The sequence below is a fragment of the Lacerta agilis genome, chromosome 15 (assembly GCF_009819535.1).
Source record: "Lacerta agilis isolate rLacAgi1 chromosome 15, rLacAgi1.pri, whole genome shotgun sequence".
Classification (NCBI taxonomy): Eukaryota; Metazoa; Chordata; class Lepidosauria; order Squamata; family Lacertidae; genus Lacerta; species Lacerta agilis.
The window spans coordinates 6,280,608-6,294,857 of NC_046326.1; the positions used below are offsets into that span (position 1 = coordinate 6,280,608).

General features: G+C 42.0%; 1 protein-coding gene across 3 annotated transcripts in view; it reads right to left on the bottom strand.

The window, feature by feature from the left end:
• Positions 1-870: 870 nt before the first annotated feature.
• DDHD2 (DDHD domain containing 2) overlaps positions 871-14,250 on the bottom strand; it is a 29,060-nt gene continuing 15,680 nt past the window's right edge. For all 3 annotated transcript variants that reach the window (XM_033172255.1, XM_033172253.1, XM_033172254.1), the window contains exons 10-18: positions 13,662-13,784; positions 12,915-13,010; positions 11,196-11,315; positions 9,390-9,545; positions 7,379-7,481; positions 5,956-6,129; positions 4,242-4,404; positions 3,649-3,756; positions 871-2,298 (exon numbers count right to left, since the gene is read on the bottom strand). In XM_033172255.1, coding sequence (XP_033028146.1) covers positions 3,675-3,756; positions 4,242-4,404; positions 5,956-6,129; positions 7,379-7,481; positions 9,390-9,545; positions 11,196-11,315; positions 12,915-13,010; positions 13,662-13,784 — 1,017 coding nt within the window. In that variant the 3' untranslated portion in view covers positions 871-2,298; positions 3,649-3,674. The remainder of the gene's footprint in view (positions 2,299-3,648; positions 3,757-4,241; positions 4,405-5,955; positions 6,130-7,378; positions 7,482-9,389; positions 9,546-11,195; positions 11,316-12,914; positions 13,011-13,661; positions 13,785-14,250) is intronic.

Below are 14,250 nucleotides of genomic sequence, written 5' to 3' on the forward strand. Positions count from 1 at the left end.
AAGTTATAATCACTTGTGGCCATTCTCTTAATTACACGAGAAAAGCATCTTCACTGCTTTTTTTTCCAACCTTGCTTGGGTTCCCATATTGGGGACACAATAAAGTGTCCTTAGGCCACTCAGACTTCCAAGGTTCTCCTTACAGAGGCCAATAAATGCACCAAAGTCAAATATTTACTGGAAAAAAAATTAAATAACTTTTAAAATAGACATATATTACAAAGTGCATAAACTTCTACAGCTGTTTGGGAATTGACTGACCAAGGCTGGACTCCTCCTGTAACTGCTGCTAGAGATTCTAATCCAGAACTTGGTTGTGTCAAATAGCATCACTCAGGGTCCATCCAGACTTCCTTTTGTGTTGTGTTTCTAGGCAGAGGTCCATGCTTTACAGCTCCAAAGTGTGCCTTTTATTTATTTATTTTGCCCCAGCACTTTCCCTATGAAAACCTGCTCTTTACCACTGAGAACAATTCCACAGAAAACCTGTGGGTTTTCCTGGGGAAAGCAGTGGTAGCTGTGGTGGAGCTTGGACCGGTGCCTAGGAAGCACAGGGAAAAGGTGAAGAGTGGATGAGCCCTCAGCCACAGCTGGAGCATTAGTGGATGAGATGATGAACAACACGGAAACAAATAGTGCAAATACATAGGATGAATAACCAAACAGAATACTGACAGTTTTGATATACAATACAGAGAGAATATAGCAGGACACATTGTTTGCTGTTGCCTCTGTAGAAGGGGCTCTTTGAAAATATGAGCAAATCCTCTGAGACCATGCTGAGACACAGGTGAAGTGAGCCCCTGCTGCATCTGGACTCACGGTGAGTCACTTGACTGTTATTTCAGGTTACAGTTCCACATTTTCCCCCCAGCAGCAAGTAAGTTCCCCTTGCCCTCTAGTGTGGACCACCCAACCCCAGCAGTGCCAAGCACTCAGTTGCATTCAGCTTAGAGAAACAGCACTGTTTCTTTCCTTACTCGACCTTCAAGGGCAAGTGAAGCAGAAATCGCCTTTTTCCTTGCTTACTTGAACTGGTAGCAAGGAGAAAATGGAGGTGAGTAAATATATTAGTGGCCTCCTGCATGCAATATACAGCTCAGCATATCAGCTTGGTGAGCAGTTGGCCAACTACCTTCCTATATTGTCAGAAAAAAATATGATCTGTGTGAAAAGTGCAGGTGCAGAGCTGCTACCCAGTGTTTTAAAACACAATCTACTAAATGGGCACATGCCTAGTTTTAATTCACCACCAGGATCTCTTGGTAAGTAGGTATAGGCTTAAAGGGTTGGGAAACATGATTCCCCTTGACCAAGGCTAATCCCATCCATCTGCCGACAAATGAGATCAGAATTAGCTGTAAAGTGAGTGGATATTCAGTCACAGACACCATCTTTGGCGATGCATAATCCTTTCCAAACACTCGTAGTAGGGCTTCCTATTCTTACTGAACCTAGCTCAGGGGAAGAGCCTCCCAACAGCCCAGGCTATCTCCCTTATTGCATAGCAGCTGGATCATTGCAGCTCAACACAGCATGGAGCAAAGATACAAATGAAATGGAGCTTCTCCAGTATGCTAAAGCCGTTTGGATAAGAACTACACTAAGCAGACAATAGAGACAATTTCAGAATCTGAGGAGTCACCTGTGCCAGATACAGATTTACAGGGTTTTTCCAAGCACCTGTCTAGTTTATTCCTAAGTGAGTGCCTATGTGCTTTTCCTGTTGTAGCAAGGTTGGTACAGGACGATACATGGGAATTACCAGCACAATAGCGCTTGCTACAGTAGGGACAGGAACTGGCCTTTTTGCTTTGGTCTGTAGCTCCACCTGTTGGGCAAAGCAGCAGCAATAAGGTTTGAAGGAACAAAAATCTACTACTCAAAAACATCTGGTGCTGGGTGTCCAGTGCAGCCACAAAACAAGCGTTTCCGTATGCCCACATTCCTGACAGCTTTACTCAGCAAAGTGTGGTATCTCCCCAGTTTGGTATCAAAGTCCTGTATCATGGCTTTCCAACTCAAGAGGAGGTGTGAAGTTCTAGCACCGATTCCCCGCCTAGTGCACCACTAGACCTGATGCGGGTGGTATTGCAACTTGACACACGCTAGCCTCTAGCCAGAGGACACAGCCCAGAGAGTCAAAGTGCTTGCTGCAATTCCCATGGAATAAGACTTGGGTGGTGAGTCTTCCAGGGCTCCAGGCAGTGGGGGTGAAGCATGCTGGGCACAGCAGCAACAGAAGAGACAAGAGGAAGGTGGACAGGAGCCTTGATGAGTTTTCAACACGGAGCAAATCTAAGGGAGAAACAGGTAAAGATTAGCTAGGCCTGTGCTTGCTGGATGGATGCAGAAATCAAAGAGGGATGGGAACTATGTTATGGCTATTTCAAAACTGCAAACACTGGGTAAAAAAAGATTTAAGTGTCAACATAAGTGACAATTAGGAAAAGGATAGTACTGAATGCATCGTGTAGCTCTATGAGAAATCTCTAAAACATAGTAGCATTCAACAGTGCAACTTACACTCCAAAAAATAATTGAAAAACAAAAGATAATGAATTGTTTTAGTGACTTTTGGCTAAAATATTAAATTTGCATTGTTTAAACAAAGTATATTCATTTGGGAGGAGATTATGTGGCAGTTGTCTACGCTTCTTTCACAAACAGTAAACAATCAGAAAAACAGGAAATAGGCCTGGAGAAAGGAGAGTGCATCTTTCTGCCCTGTACTATCAGTGGAAAAAGAAACTTCACTCAATCATGTTATATTCTGAGGACAACTCAGACAGCCACTGCTATTCCTACCATGTTTCTTGGACGATAATGGGTGCATCCCGCTAAAACCACTAACTACCGGTACATAGACATGCCCCTACACCAGCTAAACATCAGTATGATGAAAATAAAAATTTGCTGGAATCAAAAATATTTTGATTCACTGTAATGAATTAACCATTACTTCACTGTATTGTTTAGGTTTGTGGAATTAAGGCTGTTACTGTTCCTTCACGGCCATTTGACTCTGAGCCACTTTAAAGGTAAAGGGACCCCTGACCATTAAGGTCCAGTTGCGGATGACTCTGGGTTTGCAGCGCTCATCTCGCTTACTGGCCAAGGGAGCCGGTGTACAGCTTCTGGGTCATGTGGCCAGTATGACTAAGCCGCTTCTGGTGAACTAGAGCAGCACATGGAAACATCGTTTACCTTCCCACCGGAGCGGTACCTATTTATCTACTTGCACTTTGACATGCTTTTGAACTGCTAGGTTGGCAGGACCTGGGACTGAGCAATGGGAGTTCACTCCGTCACGGGGATTCGAACTGCCAACCTTCTGATCGGCAAGCCCTAGGCTCTGTGGTTTAGACCACAGCGCCACTCGCATCCCTTCTGAGCCACTTCAGCTGTGGGCAGACAAGAACACTGAAGGTGGCATGAGAAACACATATTACCGGTAATTTGTGGCTTACACATTCATTTCTTGAGTCCTAGGGTCCATGCTTGGCCAGTTTGGAAGGTTTTTGAAGCACTACCAACAACCCACAAAATCTGCAAACAGCATTCATTGTGAGTTGAGTGCACACACCACAGCCAAAATAGTTTTTTGCATTTTTCCCAACTGGGTGATGAGTAGAAAGGGCAACTTACATTTGGTGCAGCTGGTGAGTCTGGCTTTATGGAAGGGGCTGGTCCATGCCGATGCCCATTGTTTGGTAAATCTCTTTCAGCAGCAACAGCACTGTGTCCTCTGACTCCCTGGAAGTTAAATATTTATACAATGAATTACTTATTAGAACTACATATAGAGCAAGTGTGCCAAAGTGGCAGATTTACTTAGGCACCAGGAAAAAGGACAATCCTAACACTAACGCACACACACACAATTATCTCATCCCACAGCTATAGCTACGATTGTTGAAGACACAACTTTGAATGAATGAAGTGTCCAGGACAATAATAAGGATGTTTGCATTACTCTTGTCAGTTTCCTATGTCCTCCCACAAGTTATCACTCCTGAAAGTGGTTGGAAAGTTATGAGACTGTCCCACCCCACCTCCTTGGCTGAAAGTGGTGGAAACCCCTTGTCTAGGGCCTACTGGAAAGTCTTCAGAGAGCCTTGTTCTGTCTATTGATAGATCTTGCCCCAATTAGGGAGAATATATATATCACACTGAGCTTCTTGGAAAAATGAGGGAAATTGCTAATTAATTTAAAGACACATTAAAAAAAAATTGTTTACCAGTAGCAGAGATGGCCTTGCAGTGCAAACAGGTACTCATTAAAGCTTTCAATTGGCTTCTCTTGAAGCACGTAGTCAATGCGGTTGCCCCCATTGAGCATACCCACGTTAACTGGGGCAGACTCTTCTTTCACTGGTGTGGTTGGTTCCTCAGGTTTCCTATCTGAATTGTTTAAGAAAGAAAGACAGCATTAATATACACAGCTAAAACTGGTTACCAGGCTGGGTTGGTGAAGGCACAACTGTCCAATGCTAACAGGTATTGCAAGTCATGTTTCCCGCCTAAGGAGGAGTACGATGCTCTGTCACACACTAGATGCAGACATCTTTGCAAGCATCACCATAGGCAACAGAAAACAAGGGGTGACTGCTGCCGAAGCAAAACAAATCAATTTGACATTTTGGCAAAAGAGTTACCAGTCCATGCGCAGGCCCAGAGATCACAGAGCACAAATTCAAAGGGCACTTGGGGTTTATTTACAAAAGTTGTCCGTATCTGGCAAAAGGATACCTAAATTAATTTACAAAATTATTCAAAACTCTCACATGGTTGAGTAAGACCACCATCTTGCAGAGAGCTGAGCAAGTTCGGGTCAGGTCACTGCTTGAATGGATGACACCCAGGAACCTCATTTATGTTGCTTTTAATGTGCTGTCCTTAAAAACTGTTGAGAAGCTGCAGCTGGTACACAAGGCCGCTGCCAGTTTGGACTGACTCAAGCCGTGTTTTATGCTTCTAGCTGGCTATGACAAGTCTGCGCTGACTGCCTACATGCTACCAAGCCCAATACAAGGTTTTAGTGCTGATGTATGGAACCCTGAATGATGCTGAACCCAGTTATCTGAAGGAGCATCTCTCCCTGTCGTGCCAAGGAATTAAAATCTGTTGGGGATGCTCCAGTCATGTCATCTTTGTGTGAAGTCTGTAGTCTGCAGCTCTTTGGCTCAAGACAAGGCCTTCTCAGAGGTGGAACCCCAGCTGTGGAACATCCTTCCCCTTAATATACAACTGGTGGTGACACTGCTTAGCTTCCAGTGCCAATTAAAGACCCACCACTAGCCGCATGGCAGGGGCGGAGTTGGACATAATTGAGGTTACTTATTTTAACACAAGTTACAGGTAGGTAACCGTGTTGGTCTACCATAGTCAAAACAAAATAAAAAATAAAAAAATTCCTTCCAGTAGCACCTTAGAAACCAACTAAGTTTGTTCTTGGTATGAGCTTTCGTGTGCATGCACACTTCTTCAGATACACATGCACACGAAAGCTCATACCAAGAACAAACTTAGTTGGTCTCAAAGGTGCTACTGGAAGAATTTTTTTATTTTTTATTTTGTTTTTATTTTAACACTGAATAGGAGCAAGTTAAGTGAGTTCATGAACTGCTTTTCATTCTGTTTTATGTTGTTCACTTTTATGTCACATACTTTTATTGAATGCTGATGTATGCATTTGTTTTTACTGTATATCTGGGCAGGGCAGTACAGGGAGGAAGATATTTGTTTGAGATCATTTGACAATGAGCATGAGATCATTTGACAATGAAGGACAGAATAGAACTTGCATAAATGCATCAATGGAAGCATCTTGCAAGGACTTGTGCAGAGCAACAGGCAAATTTTTCCTTGGTTGCAACAGGAAGAATGGGTGGGTTCTGCTGGATTATGCACCTTGTTCTTCCGTTTACAAACTACAATTAATCCCCTGCTCACCAGTCTGTTTCTCTGAACTGGCTTCAGCTTCCAATACTTGTTCAGTATCTCCAGTGGCTCCTGCCTCCACAGCTGGAAGTGAAGTCCTGGTGAATGACTGCCAGGCTGTTCTCAGGGAGCCCAGTAAATTGTTTTTGAGGTCCATGCTCATTCGCGTGAGGCCTTCCTTCAGTTCTGAAAAGGAGAAGGTAAAAACAGCCTTACAATTTAAAAAGCAGCCTGTTCTGAAAGGCTGCAATTAAAAATATGTCATCAACAGGCCAGGATGCATCTTTCTTACCCATGGACCCCTCATGGCTTATCCTCATGGCTTCAGCACCAGTCAATTCCTAACACCATCTTCTTTTTCTTCCCCTGTCTCTTCAATCCTATCCTTGATTCTCACAATTCCACCATCTCTCTCTCACCCCTTCCTTCCTGCCCCACTGGAACTTTCCTCAACTTTTCTCCAATTCTCTTGTTTCCCTGAATTATTTCTCACATATTGTTTTATTTCCAGAAGATGGGTGGCTGGAATGATTCATCTTCGTACACAAGTGAAAACGTTATTTCAAGAATCATTTATATCGCTTGCTGAGGTTGCCGGAGGATTGTGGCTAACATTCTGAGAAAGTAGAAACATCTGAAGAGCAACTTTGGGAGGCAAAATGTGATATGGGAACTTGGCACTTAACTCTTGTTTTGTCCCTGGTAGCAAGTACTGAGTCAGAATGATTACTCTGAATTGTAGCATGTGAATTGTAGCATATGTAGATAAATTGCAGAAAGAACATTTTCAGTTTTGCATAAGCTCAGTTACAAAAATCTCTTCTAAGTTATCGAAAGCTTTGAATGTTTTAAGCGTCAAAAGGGTAATTGGTGTTTCGTTTTGTTCAATTTCCTATAGGAAAGAACATTCAAAATTCTTCTAATTAGGTCTAAAATTTATTATTTTGTTACAAATCCCACTTGATCTGAGTTAATGTAATTATAAATAATTTATCAAGTCTGCTAGACAATAAAGCTATACATATTTTTAGTCCCAACTCTTGAATGTCTCCAGGTATACAATATTTGATCAATTTCCACATTCCATAAAATAACCTTCAATAATTCCAGAAAATAATTTCTTTAACTGAGCTATTTAGATATTGTTATTTTTTAAAAATAAAACAATTCCCTGTATGGACTGGGGATTTGTTATGTAATCAGGTTAACTGTTGCTTTTTAATCATGAAGGGCTAGCACACAACTTTCTAAATGAAACCTGGGTCTCTCTGGATTCTTCTGAGAATCAGGGCAGGTGTTGTGATTGTCCAAGGGGAGCAGAAGACAATCTGTATGTCTTGTGTTCAATCACTAGCCGGAAATATAAGGAGGCTTTTTTTGGAGTGTACTTAGATTCAAAGGGCGATGCAAGCAGAAGGAAGATTCTCTGTTTTACCTAAGTGCATTCTCTTCCTCCCCTTGTGGTGAGGGAGCAGCATGGGATCAAACTCCACATCAGGGACTATCATGGGCTCAATTCTGTATGCTACTGGATCAAACTGCAGAAGAAATCAAGCAGAGACGCTTCATTCTAATTTATATATAACATCTCCTTTCCAACCTTTTGATCCCAAATGACCACTAAGGTGGCTTATAAACAATTCTAAAAACAATATAATGATTAAATTCAAAACAATTATTAAAATATACTAGCAAAACCAGTGGCAATATATATATATATAGACAGATAGATAGATATCACATTGCATTAAAAAATAATATCTAGAAGCAGCATATTAACCCTAAAAGGTTCAGGACTAGGATTTCTGAAGGACCCCATTCTTGGCTTGAACGTGCCTGCCGAGACCTTCTTCCAAGTTCAATTGCTTTCTGGTGTATATTTGGTTAGGACAGTGATAGCCAAACTCGGCCCTCCAGTTGTTTTGGGACTACAATTCCCATCATCCCTGACCACTGGTCCTGTTAGCTAGGGATGGGAGTTGTAGTCCAAAAACAGCTGGAGGGCCAAGTTTGGCTATTACTGGGTTAGGAGATGGGACATGGCAAATGGGTTATTTATTTCTTTTTCTTACATTTACACCCCATCTTTCTTTCATCATGGCACCTAAAAGCTTATAGAAAGCCCCTCCTAGACTGCTTCTAGGCCAACGATATATTGGAAAAACTGCAGAGCTGTCCTTGCATCCATAAAATCCTGAATTGTTGTTGACAAGGCAGCTTCAGCATGTCCCCCATACAACAGACTGTTGGATAGCACAATAAGTACACCAAGAGAATCCCAGTTCTGTCCCTCTGGCGCAGCATCAGTATCTGGTCTGCAAGAGGACTGGTCTCCTAGCAAAGAAGATGGGATTTCTAGTGATGCCACCCTGCCCAACCTTTGCTGGTGCTGCACTGAGTACCTAGAAGGATGAAGGATTCCTAAATTCACGTATCATGATACTTAAAATAATGAAATAAAAATGAACCTCAGGCAAAATTGTCCAAAATGGTCACACTTTATGTTATTTTCAATGAATGAATACTTGGTATTTAACTGGGCACAGTAGGGATGTGGGTGGCGCTGTGCTCTAAACCACTGAGCCTTGGGCTTGCCGATCAATAGGTCAGTGGTTTGAATCCCCGCGACAGGGGGGAGCTCCCGTTGCTCGGTCCCAGCTCCTGCCAACCTAGCAGTTCAAAAGCACCCGAAAAAGTGCAATTAGATAAACAGGTACTGCTCTGGCGGAAAGGTAAACGGTGTTTCCGTGCGCTGCTCTGGTTTCGGTGTTCCGTTGCGCCAGAAGCAGCTGAGTCATGCTGGCAACATGACCTGGAAAAACTGTCTGCGGAGCAGACAAACACTGGCTCCCTCGGCCTGTAAAGCAAGATGAGGGCCGCAACCCCAGAGTCGTTCGCGACTGGACTTAACTGTCAGGGGTCCCTTTACCTTACCTTTAACTGCGCACAGAACCAGTATGTATCTGTTAGTGGTTTTGTTTTCTTCTGTTTTCATTTAATAATTTATATACTACTTAATGCCAAATACCAGCATACTTTCCAATTACAATCCACTTAAATTGGGGTAGAAACATTCCAGATGTTGCTCCAAAATGCACCAGCACCAGTTGCATGGCCAATGATCAGGGATGATGAAAGGAGCAACCAGCTCCAGATTCCTGTCTTTAATGGAAGCTTTGTGGATCCCATGACAGCCGTGCATTCCACATTTAAGATCACATTCCACATTTTGCAGTAAAACCGCTGCAGGGTATCTAAATATCTTGAGTTGGAATCAGACCAAGTTAATTGCACTTAAGCCCCACTGGAATTAATGAGACCTAATTTAGTCATTATGAATCTTATAGAGATTCCACAAAAATAGATGTGTGAATAACATGGACTGCACCCAATAATTTGACCCTCCAGAGGGGGTGGGAGAGCAACACATTGCTGCTCATACATACAGGATGGAATACATTGAAGAAGCCTTTGCAGGTAGGCAGGCTGTAGTTCGGATCAATCCTTTTCACCCCTCGCACAGTGAGAAACATCCCAATAGGGGAGCCAAAGGCAAAGAAGATCTCTGGTTTGTAGATTAGCTGAGGATAGTTTGCAGAGACCTAATGGAGTTTAAATACAACATATTATTTTCGTGAGAAATAAACTTCATGCGGCAAATTTATAAGAGTATGTTACTTGAAATTAAGCACATAGCAATTGTGAAACAAGCAATTCTCTCCCAGCACATGACACACATCTGACCTGTGGAACTCACTGCTACAGGACATTATGATTTTTATTTTACTCTCCTTCCCAGGACCTCTGAGCAGCTTCTCAGACCATCTCTTTTCCAAGCTTAAACAATTTAAGCTTCAGATATTAACTAGCTCAGGAAGCTTCAGATAGCTCTCTAGGTTACATATTATCTAGGATAGGCAAATATTTGTTAGACTGAACACCTGAGTTATCATTTGGGATGTTTAAAGACTCAGAAGCATAAAACTTATTAAATCACCAGTACTGAAAACCTCAAACCAAGATACTGAAGGAGAATATAAGAAGACTTCTATTGCAAAAGGCTCATCGAGTCCAGCATCCTGTTCTCACAGTAGCAAACTAAATGCCTATGGGAAGCTTGCAAGCTGGACCTGAGTGCCACAGTACTCTCCTCACGATTCTCAGCACATGGTATCCACCTCCAACAAGGGAGGTGGAATATAGCCATCCGTGAATGTGTCCAATTCTCTTTTAAAACCAACCAAATTGGTGGTCCTCACTACCTCTTGTGGGAGCAAATTCCATAGTTTAACTATGTGAAGAAATACCGTACTTTGCTGTGTATAAGATATTTTTTTCTTTAGAAATAATTGTGGGAAATTGTGGGTCATCTTATACACGGATAGCAGAGCGGGGGGGGGGGGGGCGACTGGTGGCAGAAGCCAACAGGAGATTTGCAGTGGCGATTGGGCATGTGATTGGTTGGTGCAGCAAGACCTGCTGACGATTGTTGCAGTCTGTTCTGAATCTTCCAACGCTCAGTGTCATCGGATGTCCCCAAGTTCTAGTACTGTATATATTGAGGGATACAAACTCATCCTAATTCCTTTTTGTTTTAAACACCCTTAACCATTTGGTATCACCAGCAAACCAGGCTACCTCATGGCTCTGCCCTAACTCTAGATGACTTATGAACAAGTTAACAAGCACAGCTCCTAATACCAATCCTTGGAAGATTCCACTTTCTACATACCGCCTTTTACACAGAACCCACCATATACCTGTGACTGTGATTTAACAGCTTTTATTTCTCAATTTTAAACTGTGGTAATCTACCTAGGAACCGGCTAGTGAAGGGTTTAATCATCACCGACCCTCCATTGGGAGAATTATCCATTTATTTCTACCCTTTGCCTGTTTCTGAACCAGTTTCCTAATCCATAAAATGACCTCTCCTTTAATTCCATGACTGCTAAGCTTACTCAGGCTTCTTTCATAAGGTACTTTGAAATAAGCTTTTTTGAAAGACTAAGCACAGAGTGTCAACTGGGTATGCTTGTTGACGTAATATAGGAGAATAACATAAGTTTTCCCAACCTAGCTGTGAGACTGGGCCAGGTAAATCCAAAACAAATTTGGACTGGACTTGTGGGACTTAAGTAATACTTTCTTAAAACAGTTCAAGAGTCACTCAAAGCCCAGCAGGTCATCTGTTCATTTATTATGCTCTTAAATTGAGGCTGGCACAGAGTTGTGTGGGAAGTGGGGGTTACCTGCCCTGTCACAACATCCAGACGCCGGCAACTTGTCTCTGTATTTGTAGGCTTTACAGGTAACTCCTGTTTGGCATTTCCACCTTCCCCAGCAGCTGCAGGTGTCTGCCCTTTAGAATTCTGCAACAAAAATTAGACCGCCATCTCTTGTAGCATTCCTTTCAAGCACACTGCTGGCACAACTGTCCAACCCACTAGGCTACTGCAAGAGCAGAAGGCTCACTTTGCAAAAAGGTTTCAGTGTTGCACAATAATTACCATTTGGCATTTCTACAGTATAAACAATATGCATTTGCCAATGTCACTGGTTGCTCAAGTAATTGCATTATTTACTTTTTGCCCATGACATTCAAAGGCTTGGGTCAGTTTCCACACAAACATGCCCTTAAGATCAATCTCTAATTTAAAAATACAGTATTAACAAATGCAAATGCCTCTACCTTAGTTCCACTAATTTTTATGCTATTTCCCAATATGAACATCTCATCTGGAAAAGCTACTGGAGGCAGAGACAATTTTTAAAGGAAAACATAGCAGACAGGGAAATATTAAGCACATCTATCTTACCACTCACTCCAAAGTTCGGCCTCCTAACAGCTTTTCATTTGAGAAATCAAAAGGGGGAGGGGACACTGGGACTTTCTTGTATGCTTGTGTGTATAACATGTAGTCTGTCCCAAGGTACATCAGATAGTAGCACACCCATGAAGAAAAACTGTCCCCCTTCCAAAGAGGTAGTCCAAAACAGAAATAAAACCAGCTAAACATAGCCCCCTACACATCCTAAAGTATGTACACATAAGGTATCAGAAATTTCTCAATTTCCACTTCCTCTCCAATAAAGAAAACAAAAACCACACACACACACTGAGATAGATTCAGGGAGGTGGGGTAGAAAAACCCCAGCCCACCCTCCCACTATATATAAGGGTCTGGTGACTTCTGTTTCAGTGCATCTGAAGAACTGTGCATGTACACAAAAGCTTATACCAAGAACAAACTTAGTTGGTCTCTAAGGTGCTACTGGACATTTATATATATATATATATATATATATATATATATATATATATATATATATATATATATTGACACATAGAGATGTATTGCCCAACTTAAGTATGTATACAAACTCATGCCCCCCCCCACCTGCTGCTGCCCCAAGAACAATGGCGGGTCAATGCAGAGCAGAGCCATCTGCAGCCGTTTTCAACCAGCTGTCCTTCCTGACTATTCCAAGATTTTAAGTTTAAAGCAGGAAATATATGTAAAAGGCAGCCTGCTCAGATCACCTTGCAGAAATGAAAGTTTAAAAATGGGTGTGGTTGTGTGCAGAATTAAACACACACATATTTATGAAGAAAGAGGACAGGATGACAGGGTGGAGGAAACCAAGTGAAAGAGGAATAGAACTGGATAGGGCCGGTCGGCCCAATCCTAATCCAGAGATTATGAAATGTCCTTGCACTGGAACCGCCTACCTGCTAACAAACTAGAGTAGAATTGACAGACAGAAGGGGAAGACAGAAGATATGATTGCCAAAAGTGGTGGTGGGGAGAGAGCAAAGGGCTGGATGTTCCATTTGGTTCAAGTCAATAAATATTGCCAATATCCAGAAAATATTATACTGCAAGGAGATTCAAAGCATTCTGCATTTTTCCAATCCCTAACACTGAAGGTATGGATTTAAATCACTTGAACAATTACCCCAAGCGTACCTGGTTGTTGCTTTTGCTCCTTAAATAATGCAGAATTTTCATTCTGGGTCCCAGGGGAATTCCCATGTCTTTAAGTTCCTTTTCTGTGCACAAGGCCTGTTACAATAAGAATCACACACACATACCGGTATATGAGCTGTGGTTCTACAACATATAGTGACTTGAATGAAAAGAGCTCTTGGGACTTTAGTAACTTGCATTTCATTGCTATCCTTTGAGAAATACAGAGGGTTGAATATGGTCAGGTCACCCTTATAAAAATACTGGTAAATGCAGCCTCAGAAACTCTTCATGCAAATATTCTTCCACCACTAACCATCTATAAGACTTGTACAGCAACCTAGCTCTGTCTTGGTAACTGGAAGTTGTTTCCTTCACAGATTGAGCAAGTTCTAGTTGCTCAGCCCACTCCGTAGCTTCAGAGGACTTCAGTGGGACCTGCTGTCTAGTTATCAAAAGGCAACACCAGAGAAGATCAAGAATGAGGGCGGGAAATGTTTCCTGAATAATCCTGGCACCATCTGGACACAGGGTTAGTTTTGCTGCTGATACCACACTTGAATGCAGTTGTCATGTGACCACTCCTTGCAAGCCACTTTCACAAGAGATCTGAGCAAAGACATGAATGGATTTGTTCCCTCCCCATGCCCCCGCAAACTACCATTATTGATCTTCATGAAGGAGCCTTGAAGCTGAAGAAATAGACATACAGGAGCAAAGCAAGTAATGCAAAAGTTCTATATTTACCAGTGCTTGTCTGTCCACATCTTCCTTCTCAAATACAGAGCAATATTCAGAAAGCTCAAGCTCCGTCAAAATGTCTGTCACAGATCCAATGCCTTCTTGCCTGGTTGCTGATATTTGTGACTCCTGTTAAAATAGATGCCACTTCTGTACAGCTTTTGACTTGCATTGATCAAACACTTAAGACAGGATAGTTACCAATATATAGCTACTGGACTATATTGCTAGACTACTGATTGTATCACAATGTGTACATTTTTTTAATTATTGTTATAAATGTTATATTTTATTATTTATTTATTTCTTAGATTTCTATACTCCCTTCATCATAATATCTCAGGGGTTTTCACAGAATAAAATACAGGATAAAAACAAGTAAATAATCAAAACCAAACCAACAAAACAATAACTCCCCTCCCCCCTTTCCCACAGACACATTTAAAAGGCTGCATAATATCAATCCGCTTGGTTGAAGAGGAATGTTTTTCCTGGCACCTAAAAATATATAATGAAGGCGCCAGTTGAACCTCCCTGGGGAGAGCATTCCACAAATGGGGAACCACTACAGAGAAGGCCCATTCTCGTGTTGCCA